The sequence below is a fragment of the Nomascus leucogenys genome, chromosome 21 (assembly GCF_006542625.1).
Source record: "Nomascus leucogenys isolate Asia chromosome 21, Asia_NLE_v1, whole genome shotgun sequence".
Classification (NCBI taxonomy): Eukaryota; Metazoa; Chordata; class Mammalia; order Primates; family Hylobatidae; genus Nomascus; species Nomascus leucogenys.
In genome coordinates, this window is record NC_044401.1 from 65910485 (window position 1) to 65927735 (window position 17251).

General features: G+C 35.7%; 1 protein-coding gene across 1 annotated transcript in view; it reads left to right on the top strand.

The window, feature by feature from the left end:
- CNTN3 (contactin 3) overlaps positions 1-17251 on the top strand; it is a 350216-nt gene that overhangs the window by 125601 nt on the left and 207364 nt on the right. Inside the window, exon 4 of the mRNA XM_003264908.3 lies at positions 4354-4529. Within this exon, the coding sequence (XP_003264956.1) occupies positions 4354-4529 (176 nt within the window). The remainder of the gene's footprint in view (positions 1-4353; positions 4530-17251) is intronic.

Consider the following 17251-nt stretch of genomic DNA (forward strand, 5'->3'; position numbering starts at 1 on the left):
GAGGAAAAACAATGTTTAATAAGATATTGAGAAATTTTATATAACCTGGGGTGAGTTCCATTTAATGATGAATAGTATTAGGCAGGAGAAAAATAATTACATTGCTTTGTTAAAAGAAAATTAACATTCTTCGGGTTATGGCATGTATAATTTCTAAAGAGTTTACTAACGCAAATCCACTAATACTTTGGAAACATATTTAAAAATGCAAGAACATATTTTAAAAATGATAGTCTTTGCCTTTTCACATAGTGAAATAATCTAGGGATTGTGTCTGTGTGATGAAGACTGAACTAAAGGAAGTGAGCAGCATTTGTGTGTAATGGAACAAATCTTTTCCATTTTGGTTCTTTAGTCAAAACCTAAGGATGATAGTTTTACATCTTAGACACCTAATGAAATAAAGTATATTCCAGCATACTTTATGGTTTCTTAAATCTTTCCAGCTGTTAAATACGTAAGAATAAGTGCTTCTCCATATTTTTTTATCTTTAAAATTTTCCGTATAGCCACTGTACCTTGATTATTCTTCAGCTAAACACAAAAACACAATTTTCAAATGAAGCCATCAGGCATGCTTAGTCAGGCCATAAACATTCTAACTCCTGAGCTAAAAAGTGTTTTTTCCTAAAAAAAACTGCTCTTCTTAGGTGAGGAAAACTCAAGTGCCCCTTGTCATCAGAGTCTTTCATTCAAAAGTGTTTGAACTTAACTGCATCTTTCCTGATTTGTGTTTAGAGGAGTTTTTCCTGCTGCAAGCATTTAGTCAGTTAGTAACTGTGAAATCTCTTACAGCTTAAGGATTAAACCCACCCACTTGTGATTTACTGTCAGCTGTGTTCTTTAAAAGTCAATGTCAGTATGTGTTCTCATCCCACTTTTTGCTGACTTCTCAGGGCAGGTACCAATGTCATCCAACCATATGTGGAAGACATAGTCTGTTCCTTGTAAAAGGAGAGGACTAAAAGCATTCAATCGAACATAGAACCAACATGTGCTTGATGGGAATGAAACAAAAGAGAAGCAAAGGGGACAGATGGGTTTGCAGCCTTTGATGGGGCCTCATCCCATACTAACCATGGCATTTGCCCATTTGTTGAATGCCTACTCTGTGGAAGCACTGAACTGAGAGCTTTGCATACATTGTCTGAATAAATTTAAAGAGCAATCCTATTGGATAGATGGCATTCTCTCCATTTTATATGTTAAAAGCTTAGGTTCAGGGGTGTTAGGTAATTTTCCATTGTCATGCAGTGGGTGTCAGGTGAGTCCAACTGATAAACCAATGAGCAGTTGGTACTGAATCCCATTTCATTATGCTGTTGCTTGAAAGGCATGGCTAAGGCCTGGGGATTAGGCAGAGGGGTGGGAGGGAACAGAAACTAGGAAACTAGGGAAAAAATATCTACAAAAATATGAGCTTCATGAAGTCAGGGACCTTTTACCACAACTTCAGAACGTAGAAAATTGCCCAATGTAGACACTTCATAAATGTTTTTTTACTGACTGAGAAGAAGGGAGCAAGGGAGGAAGGAGGGAGGGAAGGAGGGAAGGAGGGAAGGAAGGAAGAAACACAGGGAGGGAGGGAAGTAAGGGGAGGAGAGGGGGAAGGGCTTTCTAGTCGACTGTTGAATATGAAATAGGCTAAATTAAAAGTGAGCAGTTCTTTTCTGCTTGTGTCTACTGTAGGCGGTTCATGGTTACTTGCTGGGGCTGGTCTAGATCAGTTCTTCTCAAACTTGAACATGCATATTAGACACTGGGAAATCTTAAGATGTAGATTCTGACTCAGTAGATGTGGGGTAGGGCCCTAGATTCTGCGTCTCCAACAGACTCTCATGGGTGATGATGCTGGCCTGCAGACCATATTTTGTTTCAGAGTATTCACAAATAGTGTGAATGGGCGCTTTTTCTTTATTTTACTTGCTTTTCTGAATTTCTGTAGTTCTAGGACTTGGGATGGAATAAGATGAAAGAAGGTTTATGAGTGCTCCCAGTTCAAATTCAAACCTTAAGGGTAGACTTAAAATCAAAATGAGACATAGTGACACAAATGTTCATGAGATATGGACTTGATTTGGGAAGGACAATAAGAGAATTACTTTACAAGTAAACCAAACAAAAACCAACAGCAGAAATCTGACATAAATGAAAAAGATGTTGTAGCTTTTTCTTTCTAATTTTGTTCCAGTTCAAAAGAGAAGAGTTGGAACCTCCAGTTTGTTCTCTTAATTTCATTTGGGTCTTCTTATTAAAAATGTTGCTTTAAGACCTGAGGAGTTCATATGTGAAGGAAAAAAGAAAAAGTGAGAAAGCCTTGATTTTTAAAATTAGCAAATAATAAAATATTACTTTGAGCAGTACAGATTAAACTTATAAACTCACCCGTTTTCTTTACTACTCAGTCATTAAAACTTCATTATGCATTATTTCAGATACAGAAAATGATATAGACATACAATAGGGCATAATGATAAACATCCATATAATTACTTCTTAATTTAAGAACTGAAACCAAAAAAGCTAAATTTCCCAGTGTAGGCCCCCTAAACACATTCTACTCTTTCTCCATGAGAGCTTTAAAATACGTTAAAGTTGAAGTTTATGGTCGGGCGCGGTGGCTCACGCCTGTAATCTCAGCACTTTGGGAGGCCGAGGCAGGTGGATCACAAGTTCAGGAGATTGAGACCATCCTGGCTAACATGGTGAAACCTTGTCTCTACTAAAAATACAAAAAAATTAGCCAGGCATGGTGTTGGGCACCTGTAGTCCCAGCTACTCTGGAGGCTGAGGCAGGAGAATGGCATGAACTCAGGAGGCGGAGTTTGCAGTGAGCTGAGGTTGCACCACTGCACTCCAGCCTGGGAGACAGAGCGAGAATCCGTCTCACAAAAAAAAAAGTTGAGGTTTATAATTTTCATACCTTTTAAAATACACTTATAATTAACTATATAATATTAATGTATTATACTGTATAATTATATAAAATATATATAATAATTATAATAATGTATGATTATATATTATAATGTACTATACATTATAATGTAGTAAGTGTATTTTAAAAGGTCTGAAAATTATAAACCTCAACTGTGTTTTAAAACTTCACGTAAATGGTATCCAACTGAATTTTTTAATTTACCTTTTTATACACCATTGCTTGAGTGGCCCATTTTCACAGTTGTATAATATTCCATTTAACTGTATGCACTTCTATTTGAGATGATGTTCACATTTCATATCTTTTTATGTTTTCACAAAATATGTGCAGGTTAAATATTGTATATATTAAAGCAACAATTTTTAGATGACCCATAACATCATTGAAGAACTCTGAGCTGGAATTCAAGTAGGTGCCACTCCTGATCCCACCAATTAATAGTTTTGGGGACAGTTGTCAACTCACACAGTTGCTTTATTAAAATCATTATCTATAAAATGGGCATTATATTTTTCATTTTTGGCAAATTATTATAAAAAATAATTGATATGACCATTGTTATAATATGCTACAATTTACAGAACTGATGGCAGTGTATCTTTATTATAAAAATTGGGTCATCTAGGAGGTGGGTGCCCTGTTTTTTTATAGTAATGTGTTCTTGAAATTGTGGGATATGAATGCGTATTTAAAGGTGAAGTACTGTGATATTTCAAGCATACTTACTGTTTAAAAACTTTCAGCTTAAAAACTCTTATTTAAAAACCAGCTTCTCTCTTCATTTATCTTTAGGCTTCTCATTGATAAATGTGCCTCTGGGGTTAGTGCCTTTACTTTTTCCGACCCCCTAGGTGGTGTTTATGGTCATTTACCACAGTGTACCATTTTGTAAATAGCACTGTAATGGCTTAAAAAAGTGGAGAATGCCTCGGGGACAGGTATTTACCCAGACAAATTGAAATGGATAGTTGAGCACTTACCCAATTAATTTATTAAATGTGCTCAGTCAATCTGGATAAATCAAAGAAATGTGCTGTTTTCTTCCTTCATTGTTAGCAGGAGCTTGGCCTAAAGTATCTGAGATAATTATCTCAACTTTCTACTTCCTGTTTGCCTATACAGACCTAGCTTAATTTTTCCCCAGTGAACAAATGAAATCATTCCCACCTCCTAAGAAACGTTAAAAACTTAAACTGCTAGATGCTACTCTGCTGTACTTTCTACTGTGCTTTAACTTTTCGTTTCTGATAAATACTTGGGCATATTTGATCTTCAGTTATGTAACACTGGAATAGTATATGTATCACTTTTTACTTATATGAGGGATAATGTTTAAAGTAGATTTTATAATGGAGAGCCTTCTTTTAAGTTAAAAATACTAAGGGGGGAAAATCTTGATATTTGTTTTACAGATGGCAGCTGAATGGAAGTGATATTGATATGAGTATGGAACATCGTTATAAGTTGAATGGAGGAAATCTTGTGGTTATTAACCCCAACAGAAATTGGGATACAGGAACTTACCAATGTTTTGCAACAAATTCACTTGGAACAATCGTCAGCAGAGAAGCCAAACTTCAGTTTGCCTGTAAGTTTATGTTCACACGTCTAGCAAATCCAACATTAGAAAATATGTAACTTAATTTGCGGAGTTGTTTTGGATTTCAGAAATAATACATGGGTTTTATTAATTCAATAAATAGACTGAGAAAGCAATTCAGTATGCTTTTTTGGACATTTTGTAGTGTTCAGATCAGAGCTTAAAATGTGTGTGTGTGTGTATGTCTGTGTGTATGCAGGTGTGCATCTAGGGCTGTGTGTGTGCGTGTGTGTGTGTGTATGTGTTCTATTTTAGTATTTCACAAGGATTCTGTTTAGGGAACAGAAAAGAATGCAGTTGAGGATATTTTTATTGAGCAGCCACTATGTGCATTTTACTATGGAAAAAACGTGAAAGAATTGTCAGACATGGTCCTTGCTTTTGAAGAACTTAGAAAATTCCATCTGACAAATCTGAAAATATTAAGGAAGAAAGACTGTGAGAACAAGAAGAAATTACCATATGTGGTGGCCTGTTGTTGACTCCTCTGGGGTCTTGTCACAGATGACCTCACAAATGACCCTCAGCACAGCTCCCACTGAGGCCTGGGCTCTGGAAGCCATTTTGTACCATGTTATTTGGACCTGGGTGGACACATAGCCCAACCTGAGAAAGTCACATGTTTTCTCTAGGAAATTTAGACTGGGACCCAGAGGCTCAATTTATTTTTTATCTTTGCTTATTTTCTCTTTTTTTTGTTTCTTTTTATTAGTCTCTCTTTATTTTAGTTGTGTATTTTGTACATAATGCATATCATGATTACCTTGGTTCTGAGATTTCTTGTAGTTATTTACACCTCAATAATTCTGAAATTGCAATGCATGTTTCTTATAATGAGGTAGTATTCTTTCTGTTTTCCCCATAAACTTTTTATTAAATTAATGATGGGTCATTTAATGCCTAGCCTATTCTTTTGCTTTCTATTTTAACAATGGCAAGGGTTGGCTTTGCTTGTGCCATTATTCTGTGTGTTCTGTTTTTCATATTTATTTTGTTCTTTCCTTTGTTTTCTCTTTATTTTTTCTGTAGGCAAAATATTTTTTGCTTGTATCTTCTCTGCATATTTTGAGAGCTATATGTGATGTTTATATTATACAAATTGTTACCCTTAAGTTTGCTAAAGTACTTTGTATATATTTCTCTAGTAGACAGAATTTGTTTATTTTTTCAAGGTTTCTGCATTTTAAACAAAGAGTTTGGTTTCCTTTTTCCTCTTGTGCTATATTCTGCAGTCTTAGTGCAATTTCCATGGTTATTGATTTAAATTACGTTATTTTAATGTATATAGGAATATATATATGTTTGTATATGTATAAATATATACGTAATCGTCTTCTCATAGATAATTGTGTATGTGCACATAGTTGTTAACTAGAATTTTGCCAAAATCTATGATGTATCTATGTTTTACCTGGCATTAGTGCCAACTACCAGACCTCTTCTTATTTTTATATTCTTATTTTTTAAAATTTCTCAATAAATTTAAAAATATTTGTAACATTTATTATGTTACATTGAAAATTTCAAGTATGTTTCATGCTTTTTCATTTTAAGGAATGCAATCATATTCCCTTGAAAGTGAGGACATCATTTGGTTGATAATAAATGTTGAGTCTTGGAGCTGTTTAACAGAGAATTCGGAGTGTTTTGTTCTGTTGTCTTTTGGAACTAGTGCTGCTGAGGAGAGGAAGGTGTCCAGGCTAATTTCTGGTTTTGGGGAGCTCACCACCACCCCTTGTATTTTGGGGTTCACTTGCTTCTATATAGGAGGATTATTTTTTCTTAATCTTTTTAGTTTAAAACATATAGGTTTCCACCATATAGCTAAGTTTAGGTTATTTTAATTTACTTTGCTTAGAATTTGAAAAATTCTTTTTTTGTACTTATACATTTTGTATACAATTCAAGAGAGTTTCCTTTTATATATTTTAGTTTTATGTTCAATTTATATTTTCAAATGGCATGATCATTTATATTGGATTTCTTTTTTTGTGTCCCATTCTTTGAAATTCTTTTCATCTCAGCCTGTTCTTTCCTATGATTTCCTGTTCCTGATTCATAGGTGCCACATCTTTTTGTATTCTTTTGAAGATACAGTCAGTTTTCTGAAATGCTATTTATGATCTTAGAGGCAGGGTTTCCTCCACCGCTTCCATTTGGTGTTTCCATTTTTATGCTTAAGTATGTTCAATAGGTTCTAAAACAAATCGTGTCTAAACTCAGCCTTTGTCTACAAGATGGCGTTGGTGGACTACCCAGGCCCTGCAGTCTTTGCCCTGTGAAGAGTGGGAGATAATTCGCAGCCTAATTCCTTGTTTCTAGGACTCATTCCTCTTATAAAGTGATATATACATTCCTCTAGTGATGTTTTTCTACTATGGATTCTTCATTTCATACCTGATAACATATGAAGAAATATAATTAACTTACAGGTATTTCCTCAGTCAGCCCCTCCTGAAAAGTATGACTTGTATGAGAAAAAAAAAGTACGACTTAGTATATGAGAAAATACCTCTAAAATTATCTTGCACCTCTCGCAGTCTGCCCGTAGTACCTGGCCAGCACTTTATATAGGCAGAGTGGGGGGAAGTTGTTGAATGACGGATGGGATTTTACCTTACTTAGGAGATAATAAGCTAGTATGTTACTGTTTCATGGATGCTGGAAGAAGACATGAGGCTCCCAGGTCAGCGACTAAGGACTTTATTATTCTTAGAATATAAAGCATCATGAGGTTCAGCATGTTTGATTGAGTTCCCCTTAACTCCAAGTCCCACAGAGAAATGCAGTAAGGCTAGGGTAAATACTGCACCCATCTATGAGAAACATTGGGCTTAGATAATCCATCTCTTTTACAGCAAACAGTAAGCAAGCCTGGTCCTTGTCCTTGTCCTAGAGGGAGACATTACCTTATCCCCCCAGGTTGCTCTCTGCAAACACATCCCTGAGATGAGGGCATGGCAGTGAGCAGTTAGACCATTCATTACTTCTTGGCACACCCAGCAAAAACTTGCAAGAGAGCCCAGAGCACATGGCAGATTGCCTCTCCCAACAGAAATTATTCATTTTTCTTTGTTTGGTACGGTCCTTGAGTTTCTGAGTTGGGGTGCACCATGTGAGGATACATAAGGTGACTGAAGTACAAACTATTTTCCTACCTTTATTATAATTCTCCCTTTCATAAAGCAAACCTAAGATGTAACATTGAATACCTTGGGGTTCCCCTCAGTCTGTCCCCCTCTGCTTTACGAGTTTTATTTATTCCCTGTATATTGACGTTTGATTGCTTAGCTCTGTTGCTGTACAGTGAAATTATATTTTTTGTTTTGTTTTACATTTTTGGTGTTTTTCTAAGTGTTTTATTTGGAAGTTACAAGAAGCAACATTGGGTATTCTTCACCTGACACCACATTGGACTGGAAAGATAAAAAATGTTTTTTAATATTCATGTGGTTGGGACATAGATTTCTGATAAAGAAACCAAAGAAGATGAGAAAAGAAGTAGAAGATATTTACTACATCAGTAATTCCAAATTATTAGGTACAGTAGAGCATTGCTTTAACTTCATAGCCTTGGAGAAAAAGTAGTATGCTAACTGAAAGAAGGGATTAGAATGGAGACCCTTGTATTAGTAGGATGCTCATGACTTCAGAGGAATCTTAACTGACTTTGCTGCAGGCAAATGGATGTTCAAGTGCTGTCATTGAAAAATGTTCTCTGTAATTGTTCAATTTAGCTGTGTCTCTTCTCTTAACTATGTTGTATATTTATATGATTAGCTGTAGCTTCTTTGTTTCTCTTAGCTATGGAGAAAGTACTTCTGTGTCCTTCATGGGTAAATGAGTAAATGAAAATATGGTTGATGCTCCACTTTTAACACTAGGGAAAAACTAAAGAAATTGTATCTTAATTTTCGAGTGGCTTGAAAATAGTGGTTGTGATAAAATGAAAGTGAAAAGGCCATACGTCTGATATGTTTACCCTAGATTTTATAGATTCCCTTTATCACTTATTTATCAGCTAGTTTAGTTTTTATAATGAATGATTTATTATTTTAAATTCTCTTCTTAGTTTTACTGGGATAGTGATGCTGTCTTTCTCTTTTAATATGTTAATATGGTGAACATTTACTAGTATTAGGTGACATTCTATTCCTGGGTTAGTTTCAAGTTGGAGTTTATGCAGTTTTAAAAAATACTTGGATATTAGCTGTTTGCTAATATTTTCTGTAGTACTTTTGCCTATTTATCCTTTTCTGGCTATCCTTTTTTGGCTTTACTTTCAAGGTTATTTTCACCTCTAAAAGTGACCTGGAGATCATTCCTTATTTTTTCTGTTCACTAGAATATGTTGAGAAATATTGGAATTATCTTTTCCTTGAAAAAGATGTATAACTTAGGCTTGGAGTTTTCTTTGAGGAAATGTTTTAATTATTGATTGAATGTATTGAGTATTATTTCTTTGTGATAAGTTGTATTTTTTCCAGGAATTTTATCCATTTCATTTATGTTTTCTAATATACTGGTAAAAAATGTTTCAAAGGTTTTAAAATTATTTTTCTCATTTCTGCTTTATCTAGACATATATTTAATGTTCCCTTATAAATATTATCTTGGTACACTTTTAAAATATAATTTGTTAGAATTTGATGTTATTATTCCTCACTTTCAAATTTCTACACTCTATTTCATTCATCTCTTATCTTTATTGTTCTTCCAAAGTTCTTGTATTTTTTATAGTTCTTTTCTAATAACTTGTATGGTTAACTTATTATTTTGCATACTTTATTGTCTTCTGATATCAATTTGTATGGTTTTAAATTTCCCTGAAAGTACAGTTTTAGCTGTATTCAGAGAATTAGACATATAGCAAATTTGTTCTGTTTCAGTTCAGTAAATGTTATAATTTCATTACGATTTTCTTTGATTTGTGAGTTATCAGATGTGACATGTATTTTAAATTTCCAAACATGTGAAGTTTTACTAGTCATCTTTTGATGCTGATTTCTAACCTAGTAGCCCATTGACCAGAGAATGGACTGTAAGATATTAATTCTTGGAAATTGTTGGTATTTTTTCTGTGACCCAACATATGATTAGTTTTTTTAATAAATGATTCATATGTCCTTAAAAAATGGATATTCTCTAAATACTGGGTATGGTGTTCTCCATATGTTCATTGGGTTAAATTTGTTAATTGTGTTGCTCAAATCACCTATATCATTACTGATGCCTAATCTATCATTTTTCTCTCACATTGATGGTGGCTTTTTTAGTTTCCCCTGGTATTTCTATTTAAACTGTATGTATTTAGTCAATTATTTGTGTCTAAAAATTTAGAGTGACTGTATTTTTTTGTCAACAATTGGTGACAGTATCTTCAATAGAGCATTTTGCCTTCTAGTTTATATGGTAATATATTAATATTGTTATATTAATACGGTCTGATTTTTATGTTCTTTTTTTCTTTCTTCCTTTCACGTGGATTGGTTGAACTACCTTCTCCCTCAAAAGCATTGGAAGTTATACATCCTACTTATTTTCTTATAGTAACTTCCCTAGAAATTTTAATATCTATGTTTAACAAAGTCTAAAGTTAATCAATATCTCTAACAATGAGGATTATAATGTTTGAAACAGTATAGCCCACCTAGAGAATCCTATACTATTTTTGCTGAATATTTTTGCTGAATTTTTAACCCTGTGAATTAGACATTAGTGCTAATGTTCCATTTATCTTCTAGTTTTTCTTCTATATCAGAAATAATGTGAGCATGTGCAAACATCTACATTTTTATTTTTAAGGAAAACGTCAAGCTTTTGTCCATATCTTCTCTGTTTTTCCTTTTTAGAAGAAACTACTTTCAACATTTTGACTGTCTCTTTTGGTATTTATCTAAATTTGTGTGAATAACTTGCTTATATTGCCACTTATTGATTTTTTTTTTTGAGTTTTAAGTATTACTGTTGACCATTAACTATGCCAGCTGATGCTACAACACTCTCCTACCACCACCTTACCACTGCAGCAATATGATGTTGCATTATTATGAGGCTTACAAAAACCATAAATTTTAAGCCATAATTCTTACAAAATACATAAAGAAAAAAAGTCAAATTCATACTGCATTTCACTGAATATGCCACAACTGGATAGAGCCCCCAGTGATCACAAGACAGTTTCTCAAACCAGCCCACATCCAAAACTTCACAGAGGATACAGATTTTAGCCTGCCTGTGTTTGAAACTAGAATATGGGGAGAAGACTCTAGAAGACTGGAACCAGTTTCCAGTTGATTCATATTTGAATAAGCATCATCTTAGGCCATGTTATTATAGGATTTTATTGGGCCATAATTTCAGTTAGGTCAATATTCAGTGTTTACATCAATATGACTTTGTAAAGGATATCCAGAGATGAGTTTTGCAGCAACCAATAATTTTATTATTTTCCGTTCATGCATGATTTTTCTTTTTCTAATAGTAGTCTTATTACATTATTTTACTTATTGATTTTCTATAATCTCATAATTAAGTCAACCAAAATTTTGACCAAATTTTTGGATGTCCTCTCAGATACTGAGACGTAATCAGATATTCTGTTAGTTTTATCTTCTTGGGGAATTATATCCTAGAGCCATCGGAGTGCTCCAGTTGGATTGGTTTTCCTGTATATCAGCAACAAAATTGTCTTTCTGGGATCTCCCTTCACCATCACTCACTCTAATGATACCCTACAAATCTCTGCTGTGTCCACCCCCCGACACCCACATTCCACATCTTCTTCTTTCTTGGTGTTCATTGTTTTAGGGTGTCATGTCCTCCATGTCCTAAAAAAGGATGCAGAATATTTTTTATTGTTCTAGAACATGTGTTCTAAAAATTAGTATACTGGCATACTCGAGCAAGAGACTTGGCTTAACTTAGTACGAATAATATGTTACAGATCTTTTTCTTTCAGAATGTTGAAGATCCTTCGCCTTGCTAACTAGCTTGCAGTGCTGTTGTGAAGTCTGATGACATTTTGATTTGTGGTATCTTGTATAGAGAGGCCTGTATTTCTCTAGGGAAGCTTCTAGGTCTTCTCTTTGCCCCTAGTTTTCTATTATGGCGAAAAACACAGTTACTTTTGCACCAACCTAATCAAATTCCACAATGACTTGATATGTTATGGGTCGAATTTTATTTCACATCTTGGTTAACTTTGTGGATCCTTGTAGTTTCAAAACATTAGTCCTTTAATTATGGGAGATTTTTTGATTTCCTGTCTTTAGTTTTCTCTGTTTTCTATTTCACACATGTTATTACTTGCATCTTGAACCACCTGGAAAAGATTGTTTCTCTTAACCCTTCCACCCTCCCCCCAGAGAGTCTGTTCAAATTTCCTTCTCTTTGACTTTTATCTCTTTTTTTAATAGACTACTTTAGTCCTTTCTTTAAACACTTCTATTGAGTTTTTAATACCTATCATAATATGTTTACAATTTAAGAGACTTTTATATTTGAATTTTCCTTTCTATAGCATATTCTAGTGTAATAGTTGTAATAGCTTCTCATATCCACATCAAGATATAAATGATGGTTATTTGCTTTTATGTTTTCTTCCCTCACACGAACTGTTTTATCCAGGTTGTTTCATTTCACTTTTGTGTTGGTTTGTTTCTCTCTTTCAAGTGAGAAACCTTTTTGCAACTATCTGGTTATATTTCTTGTTGGCACAAACTTAGGAGTGTGGAACTAAAAGCCTAATGGAAACTTATATGTGCCTGAGCAGAGTTTGTCATCAGGAGGGTCGCTATAGTGTCGCTCATCTCACTGGGCTCACCTCATTATTACCTCTTTCTTTTTGAGAAAGTCAGATTCCCCAGAGGGGAAAGAAATCCAGTTTTCTTCCTCGAGGGCAGACGCCTCCACTGGCTCCTGGGAGCTAAGTAGAAAGGAGGCCTTGGGGGATTGCAGAATCCAGTGTGCATACATGCATTTAATATACCTTAGAAGACCCTCCACAAAACATCACCTGCAGTTCAGACAGCCTCTCCTTACCCCTTTTTGAGAGTAAGTCTCTTCTCTTCTGGTGTGGAGGAGGGCACTCACCTGACTATGTGGACGGGACAGAGAACCTGGATTCCTAACTGCAGCTTCAAATTCTTACCTTCCCATTGTCATATTTCATTTCCTCTTCCAGATGTGCCTGCTACCCCCAGTCCTAAGCCATTGCGGATTCTGCGCACACATCAATCACTTCTATGCTTTGCTCACTAAAAGCTTAAAAGTCATCTTTTTCCATGATGCCAAACCATTTAATATCATCACACCTTTTTCTAACATTTACATTTGTACTTTGTTCTTCTATTGTCCTGTCTTTGTGGGTTTATGCCTTTATAGACTATCTCTTACCTACTAGTAAGTCCTAGTTTGGGAATATTTCAAGACTAAGAGAGAAATGACTTGTGTGTTTCCCCTAGAGCCTTATTGTTATTTCACGTAAGTGATGTTTGTTTAGCTTTACTCCTGTGGTTACTGTTTCCCTTGCACCCATTCTTGCATCTGGAAGCATTTTCCTTCTTTGAGATCTGTATTTTTTAAAATTTTTTAAATTTTTAATTGTTGTGGGTACATAGTAGGTGTATATAATCATGGGGTATATGAGACATTTTGATACAGGCAGGCAATGTATAATAATCACATCATGGAAAATGGGGTATTCCCCCACTCCAGCATTTATCCTTCATGTTATAAACCATCCAATTACACTCTTTCAGTTATTTTAAAACGTGCAATTAGCACACCTTATTCTAACTCTTTTTATTATACCCATTAACCATCTCCACCTCCCCAACCACCCCTAATTCCCCACTACCCTTCCCAGCCCCTAGTAACCATCCTTATTTAAGCCCATGAGTTTTTATTTTTAGATCCCACAAATAATACGCAATGTTTGTCTTTCTGTGCCTGGCTTACTTCACTCAACATAATGACGGGATCTGTTTCTTTTAGAAATCCTTTTACTGAGTTCCTCTTGCTGGTGAGTATTGTTTTATTTTTCATCTCTTTTCCTCTTTGGTCTTAAAGTGTATTTGTTTTGCCCTCATTTGCCAAAAAATAATTATTCAGTAAAGCGTATTGTTCAAGGCACAGACACAGTAGCTTACTTGCTGGATCTGAAGCTTATGTTCATCATTTAGCAGCCATGTGACTTTGGGCAGATTCTAAACCTCTAAGGTTCTTCTTCTGTACAGCCAGGATAATAAAATTTATCTCAGTAGGTGTGTGGATTAAGTGAGCTAATATATGTCAAGCACCTGGAACACTGCCTAGTACATAATGCATGCGATAATCATTTTTATCCAATTCTAGAGAGTAATTCTTGGGATGCATGTCTTATGGAAACTGGAAAATTCCCAGCCATTCCCAGTCTTCCACTTTTGCTTATCCCCCATGCCTATTCTTGGCTCCTCCTGGTTTTCCTTTTGAGTATATTTTGAATCTTCTCATTATCCATTCTATCTCTTTTTACCTCTCTTTCATATTTTCCATTCTGTATCTCTTTGTGTCCTTCCATGTTAACTGCATAGCTCTAGCCTATACTATATTAATTCTTCTGTCATCTCCGCCTAATTTGTTATTAAGCTACCCTTTGAGGTTTTAATTTTAATTAATATATTTTCCATGTCGAGACATTCTGATTCTTTTTCATGTGTTTCTGTTCTTTATTCAGAGTATCATTATTTTCTGATTATTTGACCCCTGTCTCATTTTCCTTTGTTACTTTTTTTAAGTCTAAAGTATTTAGGTATTCATTCATAGTGTTGTTCTGTTAGATCATAATATTGCAAATGCTAACCTGTGATTTGTTGATCTGCTGACTCTTGTAGTGAATATTTTTGTCTTTTTAAATTTTTGATGCAAATTTGATCTTAGCAGAGTTTCTACCTACCCAGACAAACATGTGATTCTTGTTAGCCTCTGTTTAAGTAGTGTCCTTACCTAGCGGCTGTTAATGCTACAGCCAGGAATCTCAGGGCTGTACCGATGTGGGAACTGTCTTATGTTAGTATATTCGCTTGATGTAGCCCACCATAAATAGTCAATTTTCATTACTCATGGTAGTTATGTTCTCTAAAGTCACTGCTAACACTGAATTAATGAATACTGAACTATTGCTCCTAAGGGAAATACAGAATTAGGTTCCTGTGAGCCTCTCCTGTGTGTTTCTCTTTAGAGACACCTTATATATTGTTGCTTCATTAACATTGAACTCATGGCCGACCTCACTATAACTCATACCTGATTGAAGCTTACCTAACACCTATATTTTCTCCATAGGGCACATGGCAAACTTCTTTCACATAGAAACACTAGACTGCATTTCAGTACTATGCCTTGGGGCCATTTTAAACAGCAAGATCACCAAACACAGTGCAAACATGAAAAATGTGGCACAAAATGTATGGTGAAAAGGACCTTTGTTTATAATGAGAGCTGAAACAAGAAGGCAGAATGTCACTTCGGTCAGCTTTGGCTGGGAATGTGCGTGTGAGGAAACCTCACTTTTTCACCACTCTGCACATGCCTGTGAATGACCTTGAAAGTGCTGCACATACTGATTTTGGGGTTACAAATAAATTTTAGTGAGTTGGTGCATTTTCCAGTGTGAAATCCATGAAGAAGAAAAATCGACTGTATATTACATAAATATGAAACCCCAAACCATGTGAGATATAGGCCCAGCAGATTGAATTTTTGGTTGAAATAATACTCATTTCCACCATTCCTTCTATCTATATTACACTCAACTTCAATGAAAAAGAGATGAACAAATTAATTTTCTAGTCCTTTCCCCATAAGTACAGCCTTGCAGCGATGCAGGATGTGTGCAAAACATCTTATTTCTAAATGGCAATTCCCTAGGCTTAAGATCTCATCTCTTCTTTCCACATGGGAAACTGAACCTAAGCTACCAGGTTACCAAACTAATCCTGTCATCCTCCATGCCCTAATTACACTGTTCCAGCAACCACGGTGTAAACTGTAGAATTTATAAGTCTGCTTTGTGGCTTTCTATTTTCGCTTAGATATGCATTTGATTTAATTTTGTTGTATTTTAACCAACATCGCTATGCAATTTATGGAGCTAGAATTCTACCTTTTCTTGAACTCCTTTTTATTTTTTATTCAGTTCTGTTGCTTAGAAAAATAATGTTAGTGAGTGAAGCAAGTTTTGTTTAAGCAATAAGGAGTATTAGCGTCTGGGATGGACCAGAGAAGGCACATGTATTAGTCTGTTCTCACGTTGCTATAAATAAATACCTGAGACTGGGTAATTTATAAGTAAAAAAGTTCTGATTGGCTTATGGTTCTGCAGGCTGTACAGGAAGTAAGATGCTGGCATCTGTTTACATGGCTGGCTTCTGGGGAGATCTCAGGATACTTAGAATCATGGCAGAAGGCGAAGGGGGAGCAGGCACGTCACATGGCCAGAGCAGGAGCAAGAGAATGGTGGGGAGGATCCACACACTTTTAAGATCTCTCAGCAAAACTCACTCACTGTCACAAGGATAAAACCAAGAGGGATGGTCCTAAACCATTTCCGAGAAACCACCCGCATGATCTAATCATCTCCCACCAGGCCCCACCTCCAACACTTGGCATTGCATTTCAATATGAGATTTGAGGAGGGACACACATCCAAACTGTATCAGCTTGCTCTTTCTAAAGGGGACTCTCATTTGGGCACGGTGGCTTATGCTGGTAGTCCCAGCTACCTGGGAGGCTGAGGGAGGAAAATCGCTTGAACTTGGGAGATGGAGGTTGTAGTGAGCTGAGTTCGCACCACGGCACTCCAGCCTGAGTGACAGAGTGAGGCTTGCTGTCAAAAATAATAATAAAAGGGACTATCACTACTCAGCTTCCCATTTTGAGTCATTTTATTACTCCTAAATTTATATTTCCCAGCTTGACCTCTGCCTTGAACTCCAGTGTCCACATCTCTGGGTATCAGTAGACATCTCAAGCTTATATTTTCAAACCATAATTTTGATTTTGCCCATAAACTTGCTCTTTTCTGATGTTCTCCACCTTGGTAAGAGGGCACATTTGTTGTGTTGTTCAGATCCAAACTGAGAGCCATGTTTCAGCTCTGTGTTTCTCATATTCCACATCTGTTTAGCAATAAATCTGATTGCATTTATCTTCAAAGTATACCCAGAATCTGGCCACTGCTCACTCTTCCCACCAGTACCACTTGAATGAGAGTCAGCTCACCTCTCACCTCCCCTGTGGCAATAGCTTCTGACATACCCTGTAACTATCACTCTTCCTAGTACTGCCCCACTGCTGTAATTTCCTCATCTCCATCCAACACCTAGAATGTTTTCTATAATTTCATGCTGAACATATCGATACCTCCCTGGACAAAACCTCCAATGGTTTCTCATAAAGACTAAGATAAATTTTACTCATTACCTTTGTTCCAAGGGCTCTGTCCTGGTTCCCATATGTGATCTCCTTCCTCTTCCCTGTACGTCTCTCACACTGATCTTGCCTTACCTTTAGGTGCTGTGAATATTTTCACCCAGACCCTTCCCCCAGGTCTGTATAGTTTGCTCCCATCATCCAGGTCACTGCTTCAGTATCGTTTCCTAAAAATTGTTTTCTACCGTCTGTATTTTCACCACAGTTTTGATTACCTGACATTTTACATCTTTTCT